This window comes from Hemicordylus capensis, chromosome 1 (assembly GCF_027244095.1).
Source record: "Hemicordylus capensis ecotype Gifberg chromosome 1, rHemCap1.1.pri, whole genome shotgun sequence".
NCBI lineage: Eukaryota > Metazoa > Chordata > Lepidosauria > Squamata > Cordylidae > Hemicordylus > Hemicordylus capensis.
Genome location: NC_069657.1, coordinates 173500599 through 173523393, shown reverse-complemented (window position 1 = coordinate 173523393; position 22795 = coordinate 173500599). Strand labels below are relative to the sequence as shown.

The 22795-nt window shown below is 39.8% G+C and overlaps 1 protein-coding gene across 10 annotated transcripts in view; it reads left to right on the top strand.

The window, feature by feature from the left end:
* Positions 1–22795, top strand: part of LRP1B (LDL receptor related protein 1B) — a 1420219-nt gene that overhangs the window by 1158936 nt on the left and 238488 nt on the right. For all 10 annotated transcript variants that reach the window (XR_008308477.1, XM_053255348.1, XM_053255339.1 and 7 more), the window contains 3 exons: positions 911–1282; positions 20478–20667; positions 22059–22263. Coding sequence is in view for 9 of the 10 variants with exons in the window: in XM_053255348.1 (XP_053111323.1) it covers positions 911–1282; positions 20478–20667; positions 22059–22263 (767 nt within the window). In the remaining variant the exon portion in view is untranslated. The remainder of the gene's footprint in view (positions 1–910; positions 1283–20477; positions 20668–22058; positions 22264–22795) is intronic.

Here is a 22795-nt window from a genome sequence, read left to right as displayed (position 1 = left end):
AAACTTATTTGGGAGTAAATCCTATTGAAATTACAAGGATGTGCTTCCAGGTACATTTGTTTAGGACTCAGATGAATAAATCTTAAAAGTTCATAATGTATTGCATTTTTTTTAAACAAAATATGTTAGAACTCTACAAATTTCCAAAATACAGCCATCCCTTGCCAAGCGCTAGGGTTCCATTCTAGCAAAACCTGGCAGTTGGCAAATTTGCAGTTGATGAGGCATTAAAATCTATGGGAAATGGGGTTAGGGGAACAGCGACAGCAAAAAAGACCTAAAAATAAAGGAAATATACAAAAAAAATGCTAAAAAAATCCTGTAATATCACCAAGGCCACCAAAAATAATGAGCAGGTCAAATCTCTGGATAAAAATTTAACCCCCCAAATCACTCAAATGCATTTTAAATTAGCAGGGCACAGCAAGGTCAGCAAGGGTTACCAAGAGGAAAGAGCAGATCAAACCTCAGAAAACCCCCCCCCCCCAATAGCTGACCCCGCCCTCATCACAAAAAACACCTTGCCAGCTGCAGCTACTCAGGTCGTGGTTGGCAAGACCTGTCACAATTTCCCATTTGCATATAATCAAAACCCAGGGTTGGTAAAAATGTGGTTGGCAAGGGATGACTGTATTACCTTCTTTAAGACCTCTGTGCAAATATGGCTGAAATATTTTTAATATTACTCTTAGTGCTTATTCTGAAATTTCCATAATTCTTTAATCATAACATACCATTTTTATTGAGTACTGTAAATTGGTTTAACAAAATATTAGTTTTGATTATAGAAACTATGTATTTACACAGTTTCTGACAAAGTGGAGCATAATAAGCAATATTATCAAAATGATCAATGTCAATGAAATATGCTAAGTTATAAAAGCTAGCATTATTATTCCTTTCCCTGCAGGAACCAATGTTTGTGCCAAGGATAATGGTGGATGTCAACAGCTTTGCTTGTATCGGGGAAATATGCAGAGGACATGTACTTGTGCACATGGCTACCTTGCAGATGATGGAGTTGCATGTCTGAGACACGATGGCTACCTGCTTTATTCAGGAAGAACTATATTAAAAAGTATACATCTTTCAGATGAGACCAACTTAAATTCACCAGTGCAGCCTTATGAAAATCCAGAATATTTTAAAAATATTATAGCCCTGACATTTGACTACAGCCTGAAAGAAAGAGGTACTAACCGAATTTTCTTCAGTGATGCACACTTTGGAAACATACAACTTATTAAAGATGATTGGTCTGGGAGAAAAGTTGTAGTTGAAAGTAAGTAAACTTTTTTTTAAAAAAAATCCATTTGTTTTGAGAGCCTTTATTAATTAATATGTTTTACAACAAACCAATACAAATTACGATATTCCAAAGTACAGATATAAAATGTGAGGTTTTAATTTGCTTAATTTTTGGAGCTGAAAATTAAGGTCCACTTATTATTTTAAATCTATTTTGACAGAGATGTTTTCCCATAATTGGAAATAAAGGAGAACATGTTAAGTGTGGCCTCTCCTTGTTAGCAATGAGTAGTAGCTTTTATTTATCAACTTGTAAATTATCTTGCACTTTCTCCAGAATCTCAAAAATTCATTAATTCTGTAATAGGTATGTATGTATGAATGTATGTATTAGATTTATATACTTCCTTTATTGTAAAAGTTGGAACTCAAAGTGGTGCACAATAAAACAAAGGCAGTTAAAAATTACAATTTACAAAAAAACAAAAACCAGTAACCAAGCCAACTATTTAAAACCAACAGCAGACCAAAAGTAAGTCCACAAATATATCAAGTTAAATTGATATTAATTATTGTTATAGGTTAAAAGGCAAGTGACTGATCAACTGAAAATCTATAATTGGTTGGCAGCTGTGGTATATAATTAATTGGACCATGTCCTGGGGATGTTGCATGGAACCAAGATTTAACTATGGTTCTACATGTCGTCTGAACTGGCCCACAGGATGCTTCTGAGCAGGATTTTGAAAAATAAATGCTATTAATAAATAAAATAATATTTTATATTTTAAAATAATATTGCTAATAAAATAATATTTTATGTTTCTTAAAACATATCTGGCATAACCTTTAAAGGTTTGGGCATAATCCTTCCCCATTGCACTTTGAGAAAGATCCCCAGAGGGCATAATGGAGCCGTTTTCTCTTCTCTTTATGTGTGCATTAGATATGTGTATGCACAGACAGTGCACTAGGGCATTTCAGGGAAAGAGAAGTCTGTGCTCTTACCGCCCATATCTTCATCCAGTCCACCCTGTCTGTATGACCAAGGAATGTATGGTGAAGGATTATGCCCTATATTTAATTTTTAACATTTCTGTTGTACATTTTATTCAACTATGTACTTGCAGTAGGGTTGTGCATTTTGTATTTTTTCTGTTTCAATTTGTACCAAATCCAAATCAACCCCATTTTGTATTTTGTCTGAAATTAAGCCTTCTGAATAACCTGAAATTAAGCCTTCTGAATCACCCCAGTTTTGTTTTGTATCCAAATTAATCCAAATCCAAATCTGAATTAATTCAGATTTAAAAATGAGTCACATGGTCAAAAGAGTGGGTGGGGGTAATAGGGCCCAATGAGTGGAAGCTACCACAAAAATTTCAAAGGAACTGGGCAAACTGCTGATATTTGGTGAATTTTTGAAGTTTGCGCATCTTTCTGATTTCCCCCATAGGGTATGATGGAGGTTTCAGGAAAAGTATAGCTTCACGCCAGTGTGGAGGGGAGGAGGGTTGGCCCAGAGTGGAGTGTGGTTGGTAGTGCCCAATTGGTACAAGGAAGCTACCACAGTTTTTTCAGAGGAATTTGGCAAAGGGCTGATTTTTAAATAAGTAATGAAGTTACACGTCTTTCAGATTTTCTTCATAGGGTATAATGGAGGTTTCTGCAGTCCCATAACTCCACTTGAGGGGCACTGGGGTGGCCCAGAGCAAGTGGGGTATAGTGCACATAGGGTGCCAACCACCCACATGGGTTGCCAACTCATGAAGTACAGGGTTTTGTTGTTCTAGAGGTGCTCGAGAATAGATTCTCTAGTAGCATATGAGAGTGGATTCATGGTTTTTCATTAAAAATCTCATTTGCTACCTGAGAATCTAAACTCAACACCTCAGAAACAACAAAGCCCAGTACCCCAATGGGTTAGCAATCCAGGGAGGTGGTTGACACCCTCTGTGCACTACACTACCACTCGCTTTGGGCCATCCCAGTGCCCCCCAAGTGGAATTATGGGGCTGTTGAAACCTCCATTATTCCCTATGGGGGAAATCTTAAAGACACGTAGACCTCAAAAATTCCTAAGTAATCAGCCCTTTGCCCTATTTGGAATCTGGGTGCACGACCCTTGGGGCACTGCCACCCAACCCACTGTTTTGCCCCTGAAACACCACATAAACAAGTTGAAAGAGTGAGGAGAATGATGGACAACTACAACACTTAATTTTTTGGCACAGTTATTTGAGAATTTTGCAGCAGGTGTGAGCCTGTCCCTGTGGCACTAGAACAGCAGCACAACCCATTTGTGGATTCAAGCAATCTTTCAATAAAAACACTCCCTCCCTATGGAACAGTGACCACAGGTCATTTGAGATAGCAAGATAGACCAATGAGCCAGTGTGTCATAGTGGTTAGAGTGCTGGACTAGGACCGGTGAGACCCAAGTTCAAATCCCCATTCAGCTATGATACTAGCTGGTTGACTCTGGGCCAGTCACTTCTCTCAGCTTAACCTACTTCACAGGGTTGTTGTGAGGAGAAACCTAAGTATGTAGTACACTGCAATGAGCTCCTTGGAGAAAGAGCAGGGTATAAAATGTAAAAAACATAAAATCAAACTGCCTTGGTACTATGGAACAGCTTCAAATGTTCATTTAACTGAACTGGAGTGATCCATAGCCCAAACAAATCAGCATACGGTTCAGAATTGTTGAGATTTATCATCACTGCATTTAAGAAAGTGCAAAACCATGGATCATGGTTACAAGAAAGAGAGAAGCAACTAAGATTCCTGGGGTGTCAATAGATTGACAGTATTCCCCACCCCCCTCCTTTTGTCTCCTGTAGTCCCATGTGGATGACCTGTCCCTGCAATGGCAAAAGTTGTGAACCACTGGCTTAGACATCATGTCCCACCAAATTACATTGTGGCCTAAATTACATTAGACTGCTTAACTTGGGCATCAAAACTTAGATACCACTATAACTCATAAAAATCAGAAGAAAAACAAAATAGCTCTTCAAAAGAGCGCTGAACAAGTCAAGAGATTCTTTCTAAACCTTTGGAAAGAAACACCTGTGTAATTTCAGAACTTTCCTAACCAGCTTCTCAAAAAGCTTCTCCACACAATTTATACCATAGCTTTTAGCAAGAGCTTTGGAATTGTATTGAGCTCCCAAAGATATTTGGGTATTTCTGTCTCAAAATGCTGTCTTCCAAATCCCTTTGCAAGGTCAGTTTGCATTTCAATCACACTGAATACAACACTTAATTAAACCATTCATGCTCAACAGTTTTTGCATATCTTATCTTCTGCTAATCACTCAGTGCCTCAGCTGGTGTGGAGAGAGTCAGAGAAGTCAATTTGAATTGCAATGCTTTTCTGAAGAACAAAGCATTCTGCCCAAAACACAGTCATTTCGATTTGGGAACAAAAATCTCTATTTTTTAATTCTTGATTTTGTTTTGGTTACAAAACCTCCAAAATTGCCATTTTCGGGCACAAAATGTTTTGTACCTGAATTGAAATGCACAAGCCTAATAATAATTTTGTAGCTGACAGGTTAATGTATGACTCTGGAAGTCTTCAGCTTTATTCTTGCCCCAATCATGAACTGACAAAGTAGTCTTAAGCAAGCCATTCACTTGAGCCTCAGCAGTCCATCTGCAAATAGGAGATAAGAATGCTGACCTATCTTACAAAATTGTTGTAAAGTTTACAACAATAATGTATCAAAAGTGCTTTGAACCCTTGTAAGTGATGTATAACTTCTAAGGATGATGATGGTTGTGTTCATTGTCTGATTTCAGCTGAGTGTTTATCTGTTTTGAATCTGTTCTGCTAATTTAAAATATGCAAATCATTAGTTAAATATGTCATCAAAATACTCACAATAGCACAGATGGTGTGCAAGGTGGTGTTGGTCTACATTTCCAGTTCACCAGAACCAATAAAAAAGGAAACCATTAGCTGTTGGGCTTCACTACTTAAAAGGAAATAATTACCCAAAGTCTATGCTCAATCTAACACTTTCTGCACCTAGAATGCAAATTTATGACCTATAAAGAGTCCTTTTGTTAAACTGGTTTACAGTTCACTAAAACAGATTTATAACTCACAAGCACCCCATTATCTAACATGTTCACAGCTCACTGGATACGGATTTAGTACTAAAAAACAACCCATTATCTAGTATGTTTCCAGTTCACTGGAAACAGATTTACTACTCATATACAAACCATTATCAAACACAGTTCCAACTCACTGAATATTGATTTAGAATTCATAAACAGTCCATTATCTGACAAATTTTCAGCTCACTGAACAGATCTGCAACTCATAAACAACCCATTATCTAACACATTTCTAGCTCACTGAAAGTAGATTTACAGTGTATAAACAACCCATTATCTAACATGTTTCCAGTTCACTGAAAAAAGATTTAGAACTCACAAGGATATCCATAACTGACAAGCCTCCACCACTATAAATACAAATAAGAACAGTTTAACTTACCCATCTTCAGTTAGATGCCGTCTGTGCTGTATTTGTATTTTCAAACTTAAATGTCATTTGTAGCCATAGAGTCAATATTTCGGTTCTTTAAAAAAAAAAATGAGCTTGAAAGTTATATTAGTCTCTTTTGAAGCAATCCATAAGATCTCTTGTACATGATGATTCATAGTGGGAAAATCATTGCTCTCGGCGATAATAGATGTGAAAAAGTTGTGATCTTTGAGTTGGTGGCAATGATGGTTGGTCAACTCTTTTGCATAAAAGCCATTAGCAGATAGGCCACTCCTGTACCTAAGTAATGTCTGCAGTGGCATTTTAGAATACTTTAAAACAGACCCAATCTCCTTTCATTCCTGAAGAGTCCTGAATATGCTAAAATGAATTAAATCTGCTTTCACTGAATCCTCTCATTGACAACATGTAACAATAAAGCGGGTGGGGCAGAAAAAACCACTCGTTTAGGTTCTTAAAAAGGAGGAAGTATTACTGCTATTTAAGTAAAATTATGGTTCTTATTTAGTAGTTTTTGTAGGTAGAGTAGTTCTGCATTTTAGATTGTAATCTCCTTGAGGAAAGGGACCATTCTATTTTGCCTGTGTAACTTCCGTTTGTTGGTCCTAAATTTCCTGGCAATCAATTTCATGGGCTGACCCCTGGTTCTATTGTTATGTGGGTGAGAGAAGAATTTCTCTCTGTCCACTTTCTCCACTCCACGCATGATTTTATAGACCTCTATCATGTCTCCTCACAGTCATCTTGTTCGGTTATACAAAATATGGTGCGGCCACACCTGGAGTACTGCGAACAGGCGCGTAACAATGATAGGGCAAGGGGAGACAGTTGTCTGGGGGCCCCAGTGCCTGGAGGGGCCCCCCAGAGGCACCTCATGTGACTCCCCATTGCCCCCTGCCCAGCCCCAAGGCCCCTCAGCCACTTGCCCTCTTCGCCATCTCTCCTGCTTGTTCTGCTGGCCGCAATCGAAGCAGCAGCCAAGCTGCAAAGAGCTCCTTTTCTCCCGCCTCTCAGCTGATCGGCGGGTGGGCGGGGCTTCCACGGAGGCCTCCGTGTAGGCCGCAGTGAAGCCTGAACTCGAGTAGGGCCCAAGCCAGCCAGGAAGGAGGAGGCAGCCAGAGTGTTCTCTGCAGCAGAAGACCCCCTGCTGCCCTGCTTAACCCAGACCAGCATTTGCCAGGTAGAGTGTGAACTCCTTTTTGTGGTTACCTTTCCCGCCCCCCCCCCCCCCATATATAGGGATCTGCTTGCCATAGGGCTTGGATATGGGGGGGGGGACCGAGAAGTCTCTGAATATTTATTTTGAAACAGCTTGGAAAATTTGCTGACTTAAAAAAACTATCTAAAAAGTCCTATAAGTGGCTTGTTTCATGGCAGAAAATTGCAAAAACTTCTGGAACAGTATTTTATTAATTTTATTTATTCATTCATTCATTTATAAATGCACTTATGATCAAGTTGTTTTGCAACCCAGAAGGTCTGAGTGAGAACTGTGAAGCATGTGTGGTGCTTTTATTTTATTTTTCTTGTGTGTGAACTGCTCCCCAATAACTTGCAGGGACTTCAGGGTCAATCTGGCCAACATGTGAATGCAGCACCTCCATTCCAGAGGAGATGTGTCTTAAAGGGCTTTAAAAGCCTCCTGTGGAAAACCTCCTGGAATCAGACTTGACTGAATTTGTTCAGAATTCTGGGAAAACAAACATAGGCTCAACCTGCATGGTTGAAAGTCTCCTTTGCTAATCTGCAGCGAGGGGGCCATTTTAATCATTCATCTTTCTAGTGTGTTCTAGGCATTAAAAGTAATACAAATGTATAGTACTCAATGTATATCACTATATATTGTGACGTGTGTGTGTGTGTATTCAGTGAAATGTATTTGCAGGCAGCATACTTATTTTGGAATATCAGACTTAAATCCTTGGGGGCCTGGGGTGTGCGGAGGCCCTGGACTTTGTGGGGGGGGCCCATTTTAAAATCTTGTCTCTGGGCCCACTCCAACCTTGCTACGCCCCTGACTGTGAACAATTCTGGTCACTACATCTAAAAAAGGACATTGTAGAACTGGAAAAAGGGCAGAAGAGGGCAACCAAGATGAGCAGGGGCCTAGAGCACCTTTCTTATGAGGCAAGGCTACAACACCTGGGGCTATTTAGTTTAGAAACAAGACGACTGTGGGAGGCATGATAGAAGTCTATAAAATCATGCATGGTGTGGAGTAAGTGGATAGAGATAAATTCTTTTCCCTCTCACATAACACTAGAACCGGGGGTCATCCCATGACATTGATTGCTGGGAAATTTAGGACCAGCAAATGGAGGTACTTTTTCACACAGCGCATAATCCACTTGTGGAATTCTCTGCCACAAGATGTGGTGACAGCCAACAGCCTGGAAGGCTTTAAGAGGGGTTTGGATAACATCATGGAGGAGAGGTCTATTAATGGCTACTAGTTGGAGGGCTATAGGCCAGCTCCAGCCTCAAAGGCAGGATGCTTCTGAGTACCAGTTGCAGGGGAGTAACAGCAGGAGGGAGGACATGCCCTCAACTCCTGCCTGTCGGCTTCCAGTGTCATCTGGTGAGCCACTGTGTGAAAGTTCTTATGTTCTTATCTTTTTTCTAAACTAAATAACTCCAGGTGTTGTAGCCTTGCCTCATAAGAAATGTGCTCTAGGCCCCTGATCATCATCAGGGCAGAAATGAATAGGATAGAAAGTAAGAAGTACATGTGTTTGTGCAGAGGACTGTGCCTAGGTTCATGTTAAAAGTACACCTAGGTACTGGCCTTTCAAATGCATGATACAGATAGGAAGTGTACTGTTGTACCTGCATTCAACATAAAACATGAATCAATGTACCTGTGTGCAGATCTGTACCTTACACTATCTGTACCAATGTACTCTGTACATTCATTGCACAAATGTTGAACATAATGTGTTAATGGTGCTCAAATGCCTAGAGAATTACTTCTGATAATCTGGGGAGCTACCAGTAGCTCTGGAGTTACCCATTGCTGCCAATCACCTACTATGTACGATCTACAGTATATGTGTGTGTGTCTAAGTGAGTGGGCGCAATGCCTCTTCTTTGTCAATAGATGAACTGAAAAAAGTGGTGCCCTCCACAAATGTTTCTTAAAGAAAATAATATTACATATGTAATAGAATTAAAATAATAGAATTGTATTTTGACAATGTATGGATTTCAATGAAAAATAGGAAGTTATTGATAGAGAGACTACTGCTACTGATGCAATCAAATATGCAACATTATACCAAATATTTCCAGAATCATAATTAATGCTAAATTATTTTATTCCTCCATTCACAGCGCTACAGTGATATGTGTTCAATGTATGTTATAGTAAATCCACTAAGTCATCTTAAAAGGTCTCGAATCAGGAATGTCATTGCCTGAAGATAATGAGCTACCTAGACTGTGTATGTGGAGGTCTTTTAGCTCCTTTCAGAAAGGAACAGGGGCATTCAACACCAGCTTCACACCAGTGATTCACTGGTTAGAACTGAATTGATTAGAAAATGTATAAATTCAAGAAGCTTGAGCTTTTGCTTCAGGAAAGTATCCCTTCAGTTTCTTAGGGGGGGAAGCCTCAAGTACCTTACAGTGTAGGCAAAATCATTGGGTTCTGTGACTATTTTATAGGGACAAACAACTGAACATAGTTTTGATTTCTTTAACCCATTTTTCCCTACAGAAAAAAGTGTAGTTACAGTTATCCCTATAGAGGAAAGTGGTCTGAACATTGTGTCAAAGTAAAGTGTGCCATCAAGTCAATTTTGGCTCCTGGCGCCCACAGAGCCCTGTGGTTTTCTTTGTAGAATACAGGAGGAGATTACCATTGCCTCTTCCCGTGCAGTATTGAAGCCCCTACCTCCTCCAGTTCCCTGAGTTTAACTTGCAATATATCCAACTGCAGGAGACCCTGTGACAGGTTGAAGGTTGAAGGAGGAGGTAGGGGCTTCATTATGAGACTAGTATTTTTAAGCCCGTTATGATAACGGGCGCTAGCTTTCTATCCCATCTTTTCTGTCTCTCTCTCTCTCTTTCTGTCTCTTTTTTTTCCCCTTGTCCCCTTTCTCTTTTTGTTTTTGTTTTTGTTGTTGTCTCTGTTTTTGTTCTTCCTTATTTTGCTTATACTTTTGGGGTGTGTGTGTGGATGAATAACGGCCAAAATGGCCCATGAGAAGGTGGCCGCCCCCGCCTATCACCCTCCCGCGCACCCAGCTGCCGGAGCCCACCTTACCCGCTCCAGCCCGAAGGAGAAGAGAGGAATTCGGGAACAGAGCTACTCTCTGTGTTAAGCTGCTGCCCATACTGTCGCAATGGACGCAATAGGCGTCCTTTGCGTCCATAGCGGCAGTTTGAGCAGTGACTTAGCACAGAGAGGAGCTCTGCTCGTGAGCTCCTCTCTTTTCCCTCGGGCTGGAGCGGGTAAGGTGGTCTTCGGCAGCTGGGTGGGCGGGAGGGCGATAGGCGGGGGCGGCGACCTTCTCATGGGCCATTTTGGCCCTTAATCTTTTGGGGGGGGAGCGGGGAAGGTGATTTTGGGCAGCTGGGAGGGCGGGTGAGCAGGCGGGGGCGACGGCTGTGAGCGGGCGGGGGCCTCGTTGGCGGCTTCGCCGCCACCTCGCCCAGCTTCCCTGTCCCCCGTCTCGGTCTTCCCCCGCCGCCATTGCCCTCGCCTTTTTCAGGGCGGCTGCTTCTGGTTGCCTCGGCCTCCTCTCGCCGTGCTGCAGCTCATGGCCGAGGCGGCGGCTCTGCCGCCGCCTCGGCCACTTCCCCCTGCCGCCACACACCGGCTGATGGCCGCCCGTGGCTGTGGGACACTGGTGTCTGCAGTCCTGTGTCCCTTGGGCTCTTCTGGGCCTGTGCTTCGCGCAGGCCCAGAACAGCCCAGGGAGGCAGGGACGCAGATCCCCAACATTCCAAAGCCACGGCCACTCACTTAGCCTTTTATTATATAGGATGATGTCTTTCAGCGTCTTCCTGTATCACTGCTGCCCAATATAGTACCAGCGGGGGATTCGTACCGGCAACCTTCTGCTTGTTAGTCAAGCATTTCCCCGCTGCACCACATAAGGGCATTTTAAGTCAAGGAATCAGTTGTATTCTATCCAGTATCTTTTATGTTTAGTTTAAAAGTTTGTCCCAATGAGGATCCTGTAGAAAATATGGGGGATGGAATCAGAAAGGAAAAGGGAGGGGAAAGAGATAATGGATTTGTTTCTGAATAAACTCTTAGTTAAACCTATATATGATTACTTTCTGTTTGTGAGGGAAGCAGCTATAAAACTGAATCCTTTTTCTGTCAAGCTAAAACATGCAATGAGAGGTTAAGAACTTCTTTCATTGTTTATGTTGAAGTATGATGAGTTAAATTGGAATCTACTTTCAAATTTATTGGCCTGTCCACTGGACAATACATAAAAGTAAGTAAAGAACTTTCATAAACCAGATGATAGGGAAAAGAAGACTTTTTAAAATATAGGGTGATAATAGCTGTTACTAATTCAGGTAATAATTTTGCTTTTCTGTATATGGAAAATGGTATTGATTACTTTTGTCATTTTGACACATTTTCCACAGTTTTCGTGTTCTGAGTAGAAAGACTGCTGTTTCTACTTTAAGCAACAAGGACTATAGAAGAAAAACCAATTCATTCTTAACAGAGAGTGACAGGCTTTGTGATATATTGCAGGACTCTTCACTGGCTGAATCTGTTAAGGATGTTCAAATGAGTATTACTGTTCTTTTTAGTTAAGTGATCCCAATTTAACTGTCAAGCAGACTTTTAAGTTAGCATTTATCTTATGTAGTATTAGTCATGGGTGTATTTCAGGTTCTTTTTTTATTTTTGAACTTTTCTGTCTTTTTCTATAAGAAACTTCTAGAAAGTTTGTTTGTTTTCCTCTTTGCATTTTAACTTTGGGTTAAATGTGATATAAAAATTTCCACAATTTATAGAAGAACTTGGAAATGTTCCCCCTGATGGTATACAGCCATAAGTCTTAGCCAGTAATCATGCATACAGAATAACAGTTACAACACCAACTGAAAGCCCTGCAACATACTGATGCACTACCTCACCCTGTCTCCATGCCAAGCGTGAGTACAACTTTTGTCTGAAGAGACAATTACTTTACCTGAGGAGAGGTTGTCCCCATAATTAGGAAGTTGGGTGCTTCAGTATTCTTGATCATGGAAAGAATCTGTCCAAAGTACATCATTTGTATGGGGTCAGCAGGACTATGTAGTACATCTCTGTGGGAACTGGGGGTCTTTAACAGTATCTGTATAGTTAAATGAGATGTAAAAATTGTATTCTGCCATTGTAAGCCCTGAACAATGTCATAAAAACAGTTATTCATAAAATCCAAACCATCCATTTAATATACCTGAAACTGAGCAACTAGATTATAAGAGCCACCAGTTCTCCAAATTTCATCCAGATACTTTAGAAATAACTGATATACAGCAGTTTAAATGCATCCCAAAATTTAGGTCCACAGTGTGTTTTTGTTATTTTTTAGCTAAACATGTCTTTGTTATTTTTGAGAGAAACTCATTCAGAATATTTTTAGTTATTAGCCTTTGAAGTCCCCATTATAATAGGGCAATCAACTGGGCATACATCCAGATGAACCTTGTAAAAATGGGGAAGGAACAATGGAGCAATTGCTTCTTAAAAAGTGGAGCATAACCCTATTTTTCCTCTGTAGTGCCATCCCATATACTAGCTGGCATCTGTACTAGCATTCCATAAGTGCAAAACAGCTTCTGTGAATGCAAGGTGTATTGCACTTGCATAAGAGGTCCTTACACAAAAGGAAGGGGTTCTTTTCTTGAACTAGTGCAATGCTTCTTCCATTCACAGAAGGATCTTTGCAGTGATAGAATGCTAATCTCTATACCATCAACTGTATTCAGATCAATCTGATGGTATCAATAGGTTTCCACAGAGTATGGGATCTATTCGTATCCACAGATCTATTCGTATCCTGCCCGGATCTATTTGTATCCCACCCACCCCACCCCCCACAGGAGGGGCGGAGTGTGTGCCAATAACCTCTTCCCTTAGACAGCACAGTAGGTGAAAGATTATAGCCATAAAGTGGGATCCTGTAGTTTAAAGAGGAGAAATGTTCTCAGTGTTTACTCATTGCTTTCTGCATAGGGTGCGAAATATGTTTCACGTGCATATCTTATAACTCAGTAATTTATTGCTAACAAATTACTGGAAAGGGCCAGTACATAAAATTTAAATTGTTGAGAAAATAGTAAGCATGACTTTTCTATGGACTATTCCTGGTTTTAAGACCATTTGGCACTACTATTCAGGCCCACAAGGAGATCATGCAGGCCCAACAACTTAGATTTCTGGTACAAAATAGAAATGGTTTCATCATTTCTCTCACCTGTCTTTTTCATCCTAATGTTTTGTAGGCTTGTCTCTTACAGAGGCATTACATAACAATGATTACAATGTATACATATGCAGAGCATGGTGGTGTCAGTGGGTGGTTATCATGCAGCAGGTCCTAACATTAAACCAGTTGAAAAACTTGATCAGGTATAAACAGTGAGCAGCTTCACAAGATCTGCCATAAATAAGGAAAGGGGGGAAATACCAAGGAAATGTCAGAAAGGGGGGGTGGAATACCAAGTAACCCACCAAGTCCGGTTCCCAAGTCCTCTTCCCATATACTCTTGAGAATCTCCACTTTTCTTCAAATCTTGGTTACAGAAGTCAGGCAGAAGTCAGGAAAACGTTGGGAGGAGAATCTTGGGAAATGAACTTGAGTAGATTCACATAATATGCCCACTGTCAGCAATCTGGCCACCCAGAAGGGAAGTCCAGGAAGATAGTCCACAATACAAACTGGGCTGCAGAAACGAAACATGGCTCGGAATAGTTCTCCATATCAGGCTCGGGCTGAAAGCTGTCAACACGAGGGTTAACAAATATTGGCAGGGATTCAAGGCTTATCAGCCCTCTGCAAGAGGCGTTTACTCCTTCTGATAGTTTCCAGCTGTGCTCTTCGTCTTGTGACACGCCGTTGCTCTGGCGTCAGTGGGGGTTGCCCACACAGCTCATCCTCTAGTCTGTCCGTCGCTGTCTCTGCTGCCCCAGACTGCTGTGCCTGCTCTGAAACACCAGCTGGACCCTCCTCAGCCGTCTCTTGGGAACTGACAGCTGGGCTCTGCCCTCAGGCACCCCTGCATCGGCTGGAAGGCTGTCAGCTTCCCCTTCCTCCTCCCTATCTGAGACCGAGGGCGTGACAACCGCCAGGAGCATGTGCTGGTGGTTCTGACACCCCTCCTTCCTTACTTGTAGCAGATTGGGTAAAGCCCACCCAATGAATGAGTATTATTAACTGCTGTGTGGGGAAAGTTAAAAAAAAAATCAAACAATCTTGTTTTGTTCAGACAACATGATACAATTAGTTTGATCAGTATAATGGTATTAAAAGCCCTCTACATTTCTTGGAATACATGGCCATAACTCAGAGGAATTGCTTATTTGTATTTGTATTTGGTCGATGACGGTAAATAAATGAATTCAGCTTATTTGTATTTAACTTATCTGATAGAGTTTAAGGTCGTGCACATGACCATTTGCTGTAGGCAGGGAGGGCGCAAGGGGAAGGCAAGATCAAGTCTACCTTCCCCCTAGACGATCTCACCCCATTTATGGGATGTGCTACTTGCGCTTCCACATGGTTCACACTGCTCCTGGCAGCATGGATCTCTGAAGGCCGGGGGAAAGCTGCTGTGTGAGCAGTGCAGTGCATTGGGGGATTCCTCCATGAGTCGGGCATTGCTGAGATCAGCCTAGATCCCGACACAAGCAGCCTAACCCAGACTGGGCTGCCCTAGCTTGGGTTAGGCTGCTCGTGAGAATATCCTTTATATGTGTGCAGAAAGAATTCTGTGAATAGTGTATGCTATTATAGTATTAAATCCATATTCTGATCCGTTTGTTGATGAGTTATTTGTGTCATTTCACATTTTCTAATTTTACAATTATACAAGAATACATTTTCTCTCACACACTAATTAATGTTTTCAAAAATGAACTAATCAAAGAATCTGTCAGTCAGGAAATGAACTATTCATCCTGCTAATTTATTCATTTTTTATTATACATATTACAGGTTTAACATTTCTGTTTTCTGCCATGGATGATTTCTTGCTTTATGACTACCTTAGGAACCCAGTGAAAGAGTAAAGAATTAATTAGTGCTCTCATTGTGCCATTTGTAGTATGTGTGAACTGTTGAATCATATCCTCAGATGGTTTATTGCTTTTAAAACATTGTTTTCATTTCAGTCACCAAATGGTGACCACCTGTTGTCTGTTACAAATATTCTATATGGACAGATTGTCAGAAAGCAACCTTGTTTCCAGAGTTTGAGCTAATAAAACAATTGACAGACTGTTTCTAAAAAGGTAAATTGTGTGAACACTATGGTGAGCACAGTAAACAAGAAAGCAATTAAGTGTTTAGAACAGTAAAAATCTGTCAGAAAATGCACTGGCTAAAACCCACCGCAGTGTTAGGTATTCCTAAGGCCATTCTGTCCAATTGGGTTAAGCACACCTAATTCTGTGGCAGCTTATAACAATTGTTTGCATTCTATTTAGCATGTTCAATATGAAGAGAAAAAGATGAACCTCAGGCTGCATCTCTTGGAACTGGGGTTGAGTGAGGAAGCCACTCCCTCAACTCTGACCATGATTGACTATTTTCTTCATGGAAGAAGGAAACCCACACAGCCAGTTAGTTCTCTGTGTCATTGAGACTCTTTGCAGTCTCACTGATGCAGAGAGGGCGCTCTCCGTTACATCCAAATTTGGACAGGAGAGCAGGCGGAGGGGGAGTGGAACTGCGGGTCCACTGGACTCAGGGTTCCACGTTATGTAACTACATAATACATTTATTGTTGTGACCACTGGTCTCCACGCAATGCCATACACCACATACAAAACACAACAAAAAGCACAATACACCAAGAAGTTACTTTAGTTAGGTTAAGCTAAAACCAATGCTACAATTTAGAACATATACATTTCTTTCTGAGTTTTAAAGAAAGCAAGGTGGCATCTTGACAACTGACATGGAATCTCATCCTCAAGTAGATAAATCAAACATTCTACGTCTGAACCCTTACGTTTATCTATAATTTGTCTCAGCCTTTTCCCCCTGATCACATGATAGGGCAGTATAATAAGATGTGCCACAAGAACAAAGGTGCTGTTCCACTGGAAGTTTGTGGAATCACCCTTCAAGATATGCTGTGGGCATAGTTTGGAAGCGTTACATTGTGAAAGCCTTCCTCAGTGGTGCACTGGTAATATTACCCTAATACTGTAAGAGACTGCTGTGTTTCTTATAATGGCGGTACCAAGATGAAAACTTTGAAGACTGTACCACAGCAGTTTCTCTACTGGTATCCCATTCAAGAAGCTGATCTCTAATATTTTCCCTGCTTCAAAAATTAAATCCCCCCACTAAACGCAAGGAGTACAGCTGTAGGATATGAGATAAAAGTTTAGTCCATTGATTCACGCCCATATAATGTATATAACAGAATTTGGCTAGGCGATGTTCCAGGACACTATCTAATTTCTTAAAGTACCTTAGCAATGCTAGATGGACTCTGATGGAGATTAAAGGTAGTCTTACCTCCATTTTTAAATAGGCAGCAGGACTGCTCTGGGGAAGACCCAAAATCTCCCTTAGGAAATTGTTCTGGACTATTTCCAACTAGGCAATAGCCTTAACATGCAACACCCAGATCCCAACACCATGCAACATCTGCAATATCACCTTGCCCTGAAATATTTTAAGTGCAGGGGCTATTAAATGTCCTCCAATAGAAAAACTTCAAAATAGCCCCCACTGCACGTTGAGCAGTTGCTAAGACCATGGGTCTTCCATGCAAGCGACTTATGGAAGGAAATGCCTAAATATTTGAATATTGCTCTATGCGTTAGGTGTTAATTAACCTCCTATGTTTGGTGTTACTACTGCCAAAGACTACTACTTTTGTTTTGTCATAATTTATCCTCAGTTTCTCCCTTTCACAATTTTATTTATTTATTTATATTTATTTATTTTTGCGTTTATATACCGCCTTTCGTTAAAAAGATAACCCCAAGGTGGTTTACAAAAGTTAAAAACATACAATAAAAAGACAATAAAAACATCATGTTAAAAGTATAAAAACATATAAAAACAGGCATAAAAACAATACAACAAATACAACAAATAAAAACACAGAGAAGCCGCAGTAGAAAACGATCATGTAAAAGCCTGGGTAAAAAGCCAAGTCTTTACAAGCTTCCTAAAAGCCGTGATGGAGTCCGAGGAACGAATGGCCACTGGGAGAGCATTCCAGAGTCTGGGGGCAGCAACAGAGAAGGCCCTGTCCCGAGTGCACGACAGCCGGGCCTCCCTCATTGTCGGCACCCAGAGCAGGGCCCCCTCAGATGACAATAATCAGCCAGCCTGGCCAACATTCTTCTGAGGCCAATATCAGCACAAGAAATGAGTGCCATGTCATCAGCATACATTAAAATTGAAACTTTGAACCCACTAAATGAAGAAGGAAAGAAACTTTGTGATTCTATGGCCAATATCATTAATATAAAAATTAAATTAAAAAGGAGCAAGGAGCTCCTTAAAAAGGAGCAAGCAAACAGCCCTGTTTGACACCTCTCTCCAGTAAAAGGGTATCTGATAAAGATACTTGTCTGCCCACTCCTACCCTTGCCTTGGTGTTAGAGTAACCTAAGCAGTCTCCTATCAATGTCCATGCTCTCAAGTTTCTTTCAACGTCTGGGTCTATCGATTGAATTGAAGGCTGAGATAAACGCAACATAAAGTTGTTGTTTTTTTATGATCATTAACGTATTTTTGAATTAGGGCATTTAAATAATCCCGTCTGCTCTGGATGGAAAGGTTTTATCGATTCCTCTCAGTCCTCCAACTTATTCAAAAGATGCCAAGCATATAGCTTGGATGACATGTCTAATCTCATAGTTAGTTGGAAGTTCCACATTACATGTGAATGCAACCACAGTGTTTGTTGTGAAAGGGCCCAATTCAGCTCTTCAGTCATATTGAATTAAATCTAGGGTAGTATAAGAAGGAAGCTTCCACAAAGGAAGTTTCCTTCTCCCTTCTCCCACAGCAGCCAGTTTAAACCCCTTAAAGGTATGCATGTATTTATTATCATATTTTATTTATGATTATTATTTATATTTATCATATTTCGTTTATCTATTGAGGCCGGGAGAACTTGGATTCAGGTGGCATGAGGGGAGGGGGTAAAATGGACAGAATGAGATGAACGCACTGCATTGACAAAGCTTTGACCAGAGAAGGTGCCTCAATCGGATTTTCAATCATTCTTTTTTGTCTTTTGAGTATTTTTTTTTTCCTGGTGCAACTTAATAGTAACTGAGAGACAATAAAAATCAACTCATTGTAAAACTCTGCATTGCTATTGAAATGGCTGGAGCTTTTAAACTTTTGTATATGAACAACATTATATATGAACAACAAATGATTTCTCATATTCATTCTTACATTTTTATTTTTATTTTTTGGCTATTCTCTTCTCTAGGAAAGTCATATGAAGAGCAGGATGACAGTATTTATAGGTTGTATCTCATTGGTGGGATGTAATCTGTCTTTGTTAAGTTCAGTAAAAGTGATAGATGGCATTTGGCAATGTAATGATGTGATCGCTGTACCATTGCCTCTGTAAATCATAAGCTGTTGCTTTTGGTTGTGTAGACAGTTAATCAGTTATATATCATATTACTGATTTAATTCAGATTGTCAGTAGCAGGTGAATAATGTGAGTGTTTGTAAATTAATATCATATTGTATTAGTGTTCATTTAAATATGCTGTTCATTTGAAAATCATAAAGTGTTGCTTCATGAATAGGACAGAATAAATGTAATCGGTGCTCTGGCCATCTAATATCGTCAATGTTTTAATTTAGAGTGTGAGGAATAAGAAGGTATTTGGTTTTTCCCCCTAGTTCCTGTCCACTTTATCACCGCTTAACATTACATTAGGGAATGAATGCATGGTGCTCATAGTAAACAGACATTTATTAAATCTGTTGGTAAATAATTATAACATAAGTGCAATGTAAGACATTTTACCAGGCATCCCATTGCAAAAATACTCTTAGCTTTAAAATACTTTAGGAATCTTGCAAACATATGCACTATACAATCTGTGTAAAATGTGGCTGAAATTTCATATGGTCTTCAGCTCGGATCCCACTGTGCTGCCACCATGTGTCACGTTGCAGGGACCTTCATGCACCAATGAGCATTGTGGAAAATATATAAAAATTTCAAATAATGGCTACCATCCATTAAATCTATGTATTTGTTTTTGTCCAAGCACTGAAAATGGGCATTTTACAAGTTTCATTTAAAAAGTAGTTTCACACACAAATGATGCATTTGTGTTTGAAATGTTTTACTTATGAATGCAGTTGATATGGAATATGTGGCCTTAATGTTAACTAATATTAATAAGTGGCCTTAATAGTAACTATGATCTGCCATGAATGCAGTGTGTCTGCTTAGATTATGGGGATTGTGTGGATTCCATCTTCCTTTGCCACCAGGTGCACTATGTAAAAGGCAGGGAAACATGTGCTTTAAAAAAGTCAGCATTCTGCAGCAAGGTAACTCAAATTCTATGTCAACCTGAATTCCATGACATTGGAACTGGAAAATCTATTTAACCACAGATGTTTCTAAAACTCCTGATGCAAAAAAAATATGTAGTGATATGATTTTTTTGTAATTATTATGTTCTTTCTCAATTGCTTCTGTGGCTTCCTGTGTCCTGTAGACACCCCAGCCCATGTACATTTTCCATTTACAAACAACTCTCATTACTATGCACATTGAAAGGTTTTGCTCTTGCTGTTGCATTCTATGTTTTGCTAGTGCCAGTGTGAACGCTTTAAGTGTGGGCATTCTCCAGTATCCAGTATCAATATGTATTCTCACTTCAAGGGGGGCCCCTTACCACTCCACCACCTCAATACTTTGTACAAGTACAACAACAACAGAAGTAGGATTGTGCAAGCCATCGTTAGTAAAATGGTCAGGCAGCAAAATATATTTCTCAAGGGTTGTAAAATTTGATATATCTTGTCTGCTGTCTCTGTTTCATGTATGAATAAATGAAAAATAGCAGTTCAGGGAGCTCACTTTATAATAACGTTTCCATTATTCATGACATTTCTGTGTTGGCCTATGCCAGTTGATGTTGGTTGTTTTTTTTGTGGAAGTGTAATGCATACATTTAGTAAAGATCCAATAAAAGTGATATTAGTACGATGCTGCCATCTTACATTTTAAAATGTAAGTTTTGAAGCTTTAAGAAACCATTTTGCATTCCTATTGCAATTGTGGGCCTCATTTTAAATGTGTCGACACTATTTTGGTTGTTAATTAAAGCTATTATTTAATAGGGCAATTTGCTAAATAATTACAAAAATACTCATATATTTACTTCAACTTATTTTTGTATCATAATTACATTTTCCTTGTATGACAATTACTTTTTTTAATATAAGATACCATTTTGGCAAGAACTCCCTTGATGCCAAAATTAAAAATGCATTCTCTCTATCAGATGTAGGTTCTGTGGAAGGTCTTGCATATCATAGGGCTTGGGATACTTTGTACTGGACAAGTTCTACTACATCTTCTATTACAAGACATACAGTTGATCAGAAACGAAGAGGCGCTTTCAACAGGGAAGCAGTAATAACCATGTCTGAAGATGATCATCCACATGTATTAGCCCTTGATGAATGTCAAAAGTAGGTACCATATACATATTTTACTTCCTGCTGCAGAAATGTCTGTAGGCTTTGTTATGAGACAAGTAGTATTGTTTAGTAGTAGTATTTAAGAGAACGTCATCTTCACTATGAGCCCCATCACCCATTGAGATCTTCTGGAGAAGTTTGTCTGCAGTTGCCACTACTGTTCCCTTTAAAGCATGAGCACATGCGTGCACTCCCAAGTTTTCTGATATCCACTCAGTTAATTTTAGATCCCACTCAGGTTGAATTAAGAAGGCCCCACTCTGAATGCATGTGGACATACAGTGCCTTGATACTGCCTTCCAGAACAAAACTCATTCCGCACAGAGATGAAAAACTTCGAGGGCCCACTGGTTGCCACCAGCTTGTCTAGTAGCTACACACGGATGGGCCTTCTCTGTTGCCACCCTGAGACTCTGGAATGTGCTCCCTGCTGAAATAAAAGCCTCCTCATCTTGGACAACTTTTAAAAAGTCTATAAAGACATATTTATTCACCCAAGCTTTTTAACTAGACTTATGGTTTAAATTGTTTTGAGGTTTTGGTTTCTCTTTTAACTTGTTTTAGTTTGCTGTAAGCATCCCAGAGATGGAAGTTTGGGGTGCTGTACAAAGAAAATAAGTAAAATAAAATAAAGTAGTAATGATGGCGCATTTCTCCAGGTTCAATTGTTTAGTGATACTGGTGAATTTCCCCAGGTTTGGTCTAGGGAAAAATGTTGGGTGTTTGAAAAGAGCTCACCTCAAAGGAGAAATGAGTTTCTTTTCCAGTACCCAAAGTTATTATCTGCTCAGGGAAGTTCAACAACAATAACACACAGCCAAAACCCTCTCAAGAGCCCACTCCGCACACCCCACCACCCATTGCATGTGGCCAGGTGAGTAGGAGCAGCAGTGGCCTCTCTGTGTTGGCAGTGGCTTCTCTTTCCTGTGTAAAAGAACATCTTCAGACATAGAACAGCTGTAATTTGATTTGTCGTCACAATCAAGGAAAAGTGCCAGAGCTGTTGGCACTAGTTAATTTGTCAAATGCTATGGGCATTTCATATAATTATGTTTCTAAATTATTTTAGTAAGCATAGCCACAGTTATCTTTACCATAATGATTGTATTATAAACACACTCATATAATATGGGGGTGAGGGGCATTCGATATTCACCTGTTTGCCTGTGTTTTCATATGCAAGATCAGAACGGCTTTTTATTCATTCAACTTTATTATTATTATTATTATTATTGTTCATTCTTAAAATGATCTCATCAGTGTTAATAAAGCAAATAAAATGTTCCATTGCATGCCTTTGTGGGTTTTTTTCTTTTTGTTTTTGGTTGAATTTCCTCTTTAAAAACGTTGGACTTTGTGTTTATCTTTAAATTTGGATACAGTTTAATGTTTTGGACTAACTGGAATGAGCAGCATCCAAGCATTATGCGAGCTACACTATATGGCAAAAATGCACAAGTTGTCATCAGCACTGACATTCTGACACCAAACGGACTTGCCATTGATCACACTGCAGAGAAATTGTACTTTTCAGATGGCAGCTTGGGAAAAATAGAAAGGTGTGAATATGATGGATCACATAGAAATGTGAGTAAGATCATAGTACTGATTTCTAGAAATATGCAGACATTTTCTATAGAACAGATTAGTTTAAAATAGTCCTCTTGTTCAATATCGTTTAATCATTATTGATAACAATGGATCAATATGTAATCCTAACACAATATTGACTTCTTGTGCTTCAGGATAGGCCTTAAAAGAAACTTGCTCCAGTTTCATTTACCCATCTATTTACTTAGGTATCCATGTTCTTGTTACATCCAGAGTTCAGACTACAGTGCTGTAATGTTGTTATATGGTGGCCTATGGAAATTACAGCTGCTTAAAAATGCAGCAGCCAGATTGTTGCTAGGTCCAACCAACATTTTGGTCAACCAGAAGGTTGAAAGAATTGTTTTGAAAGAACAGTGGCTACCAGTTCATTTCTGGGCTTAATTTGAGGTGTGTTAATTTTTAAAACAGAAACAGTTTGGGTCCAGGCAGGACACCTGCCCCCACCCCCCCATATAATATGCCCATCATTTAAGATAATCATCAGAGTCACTTGTCTGAGTGATCT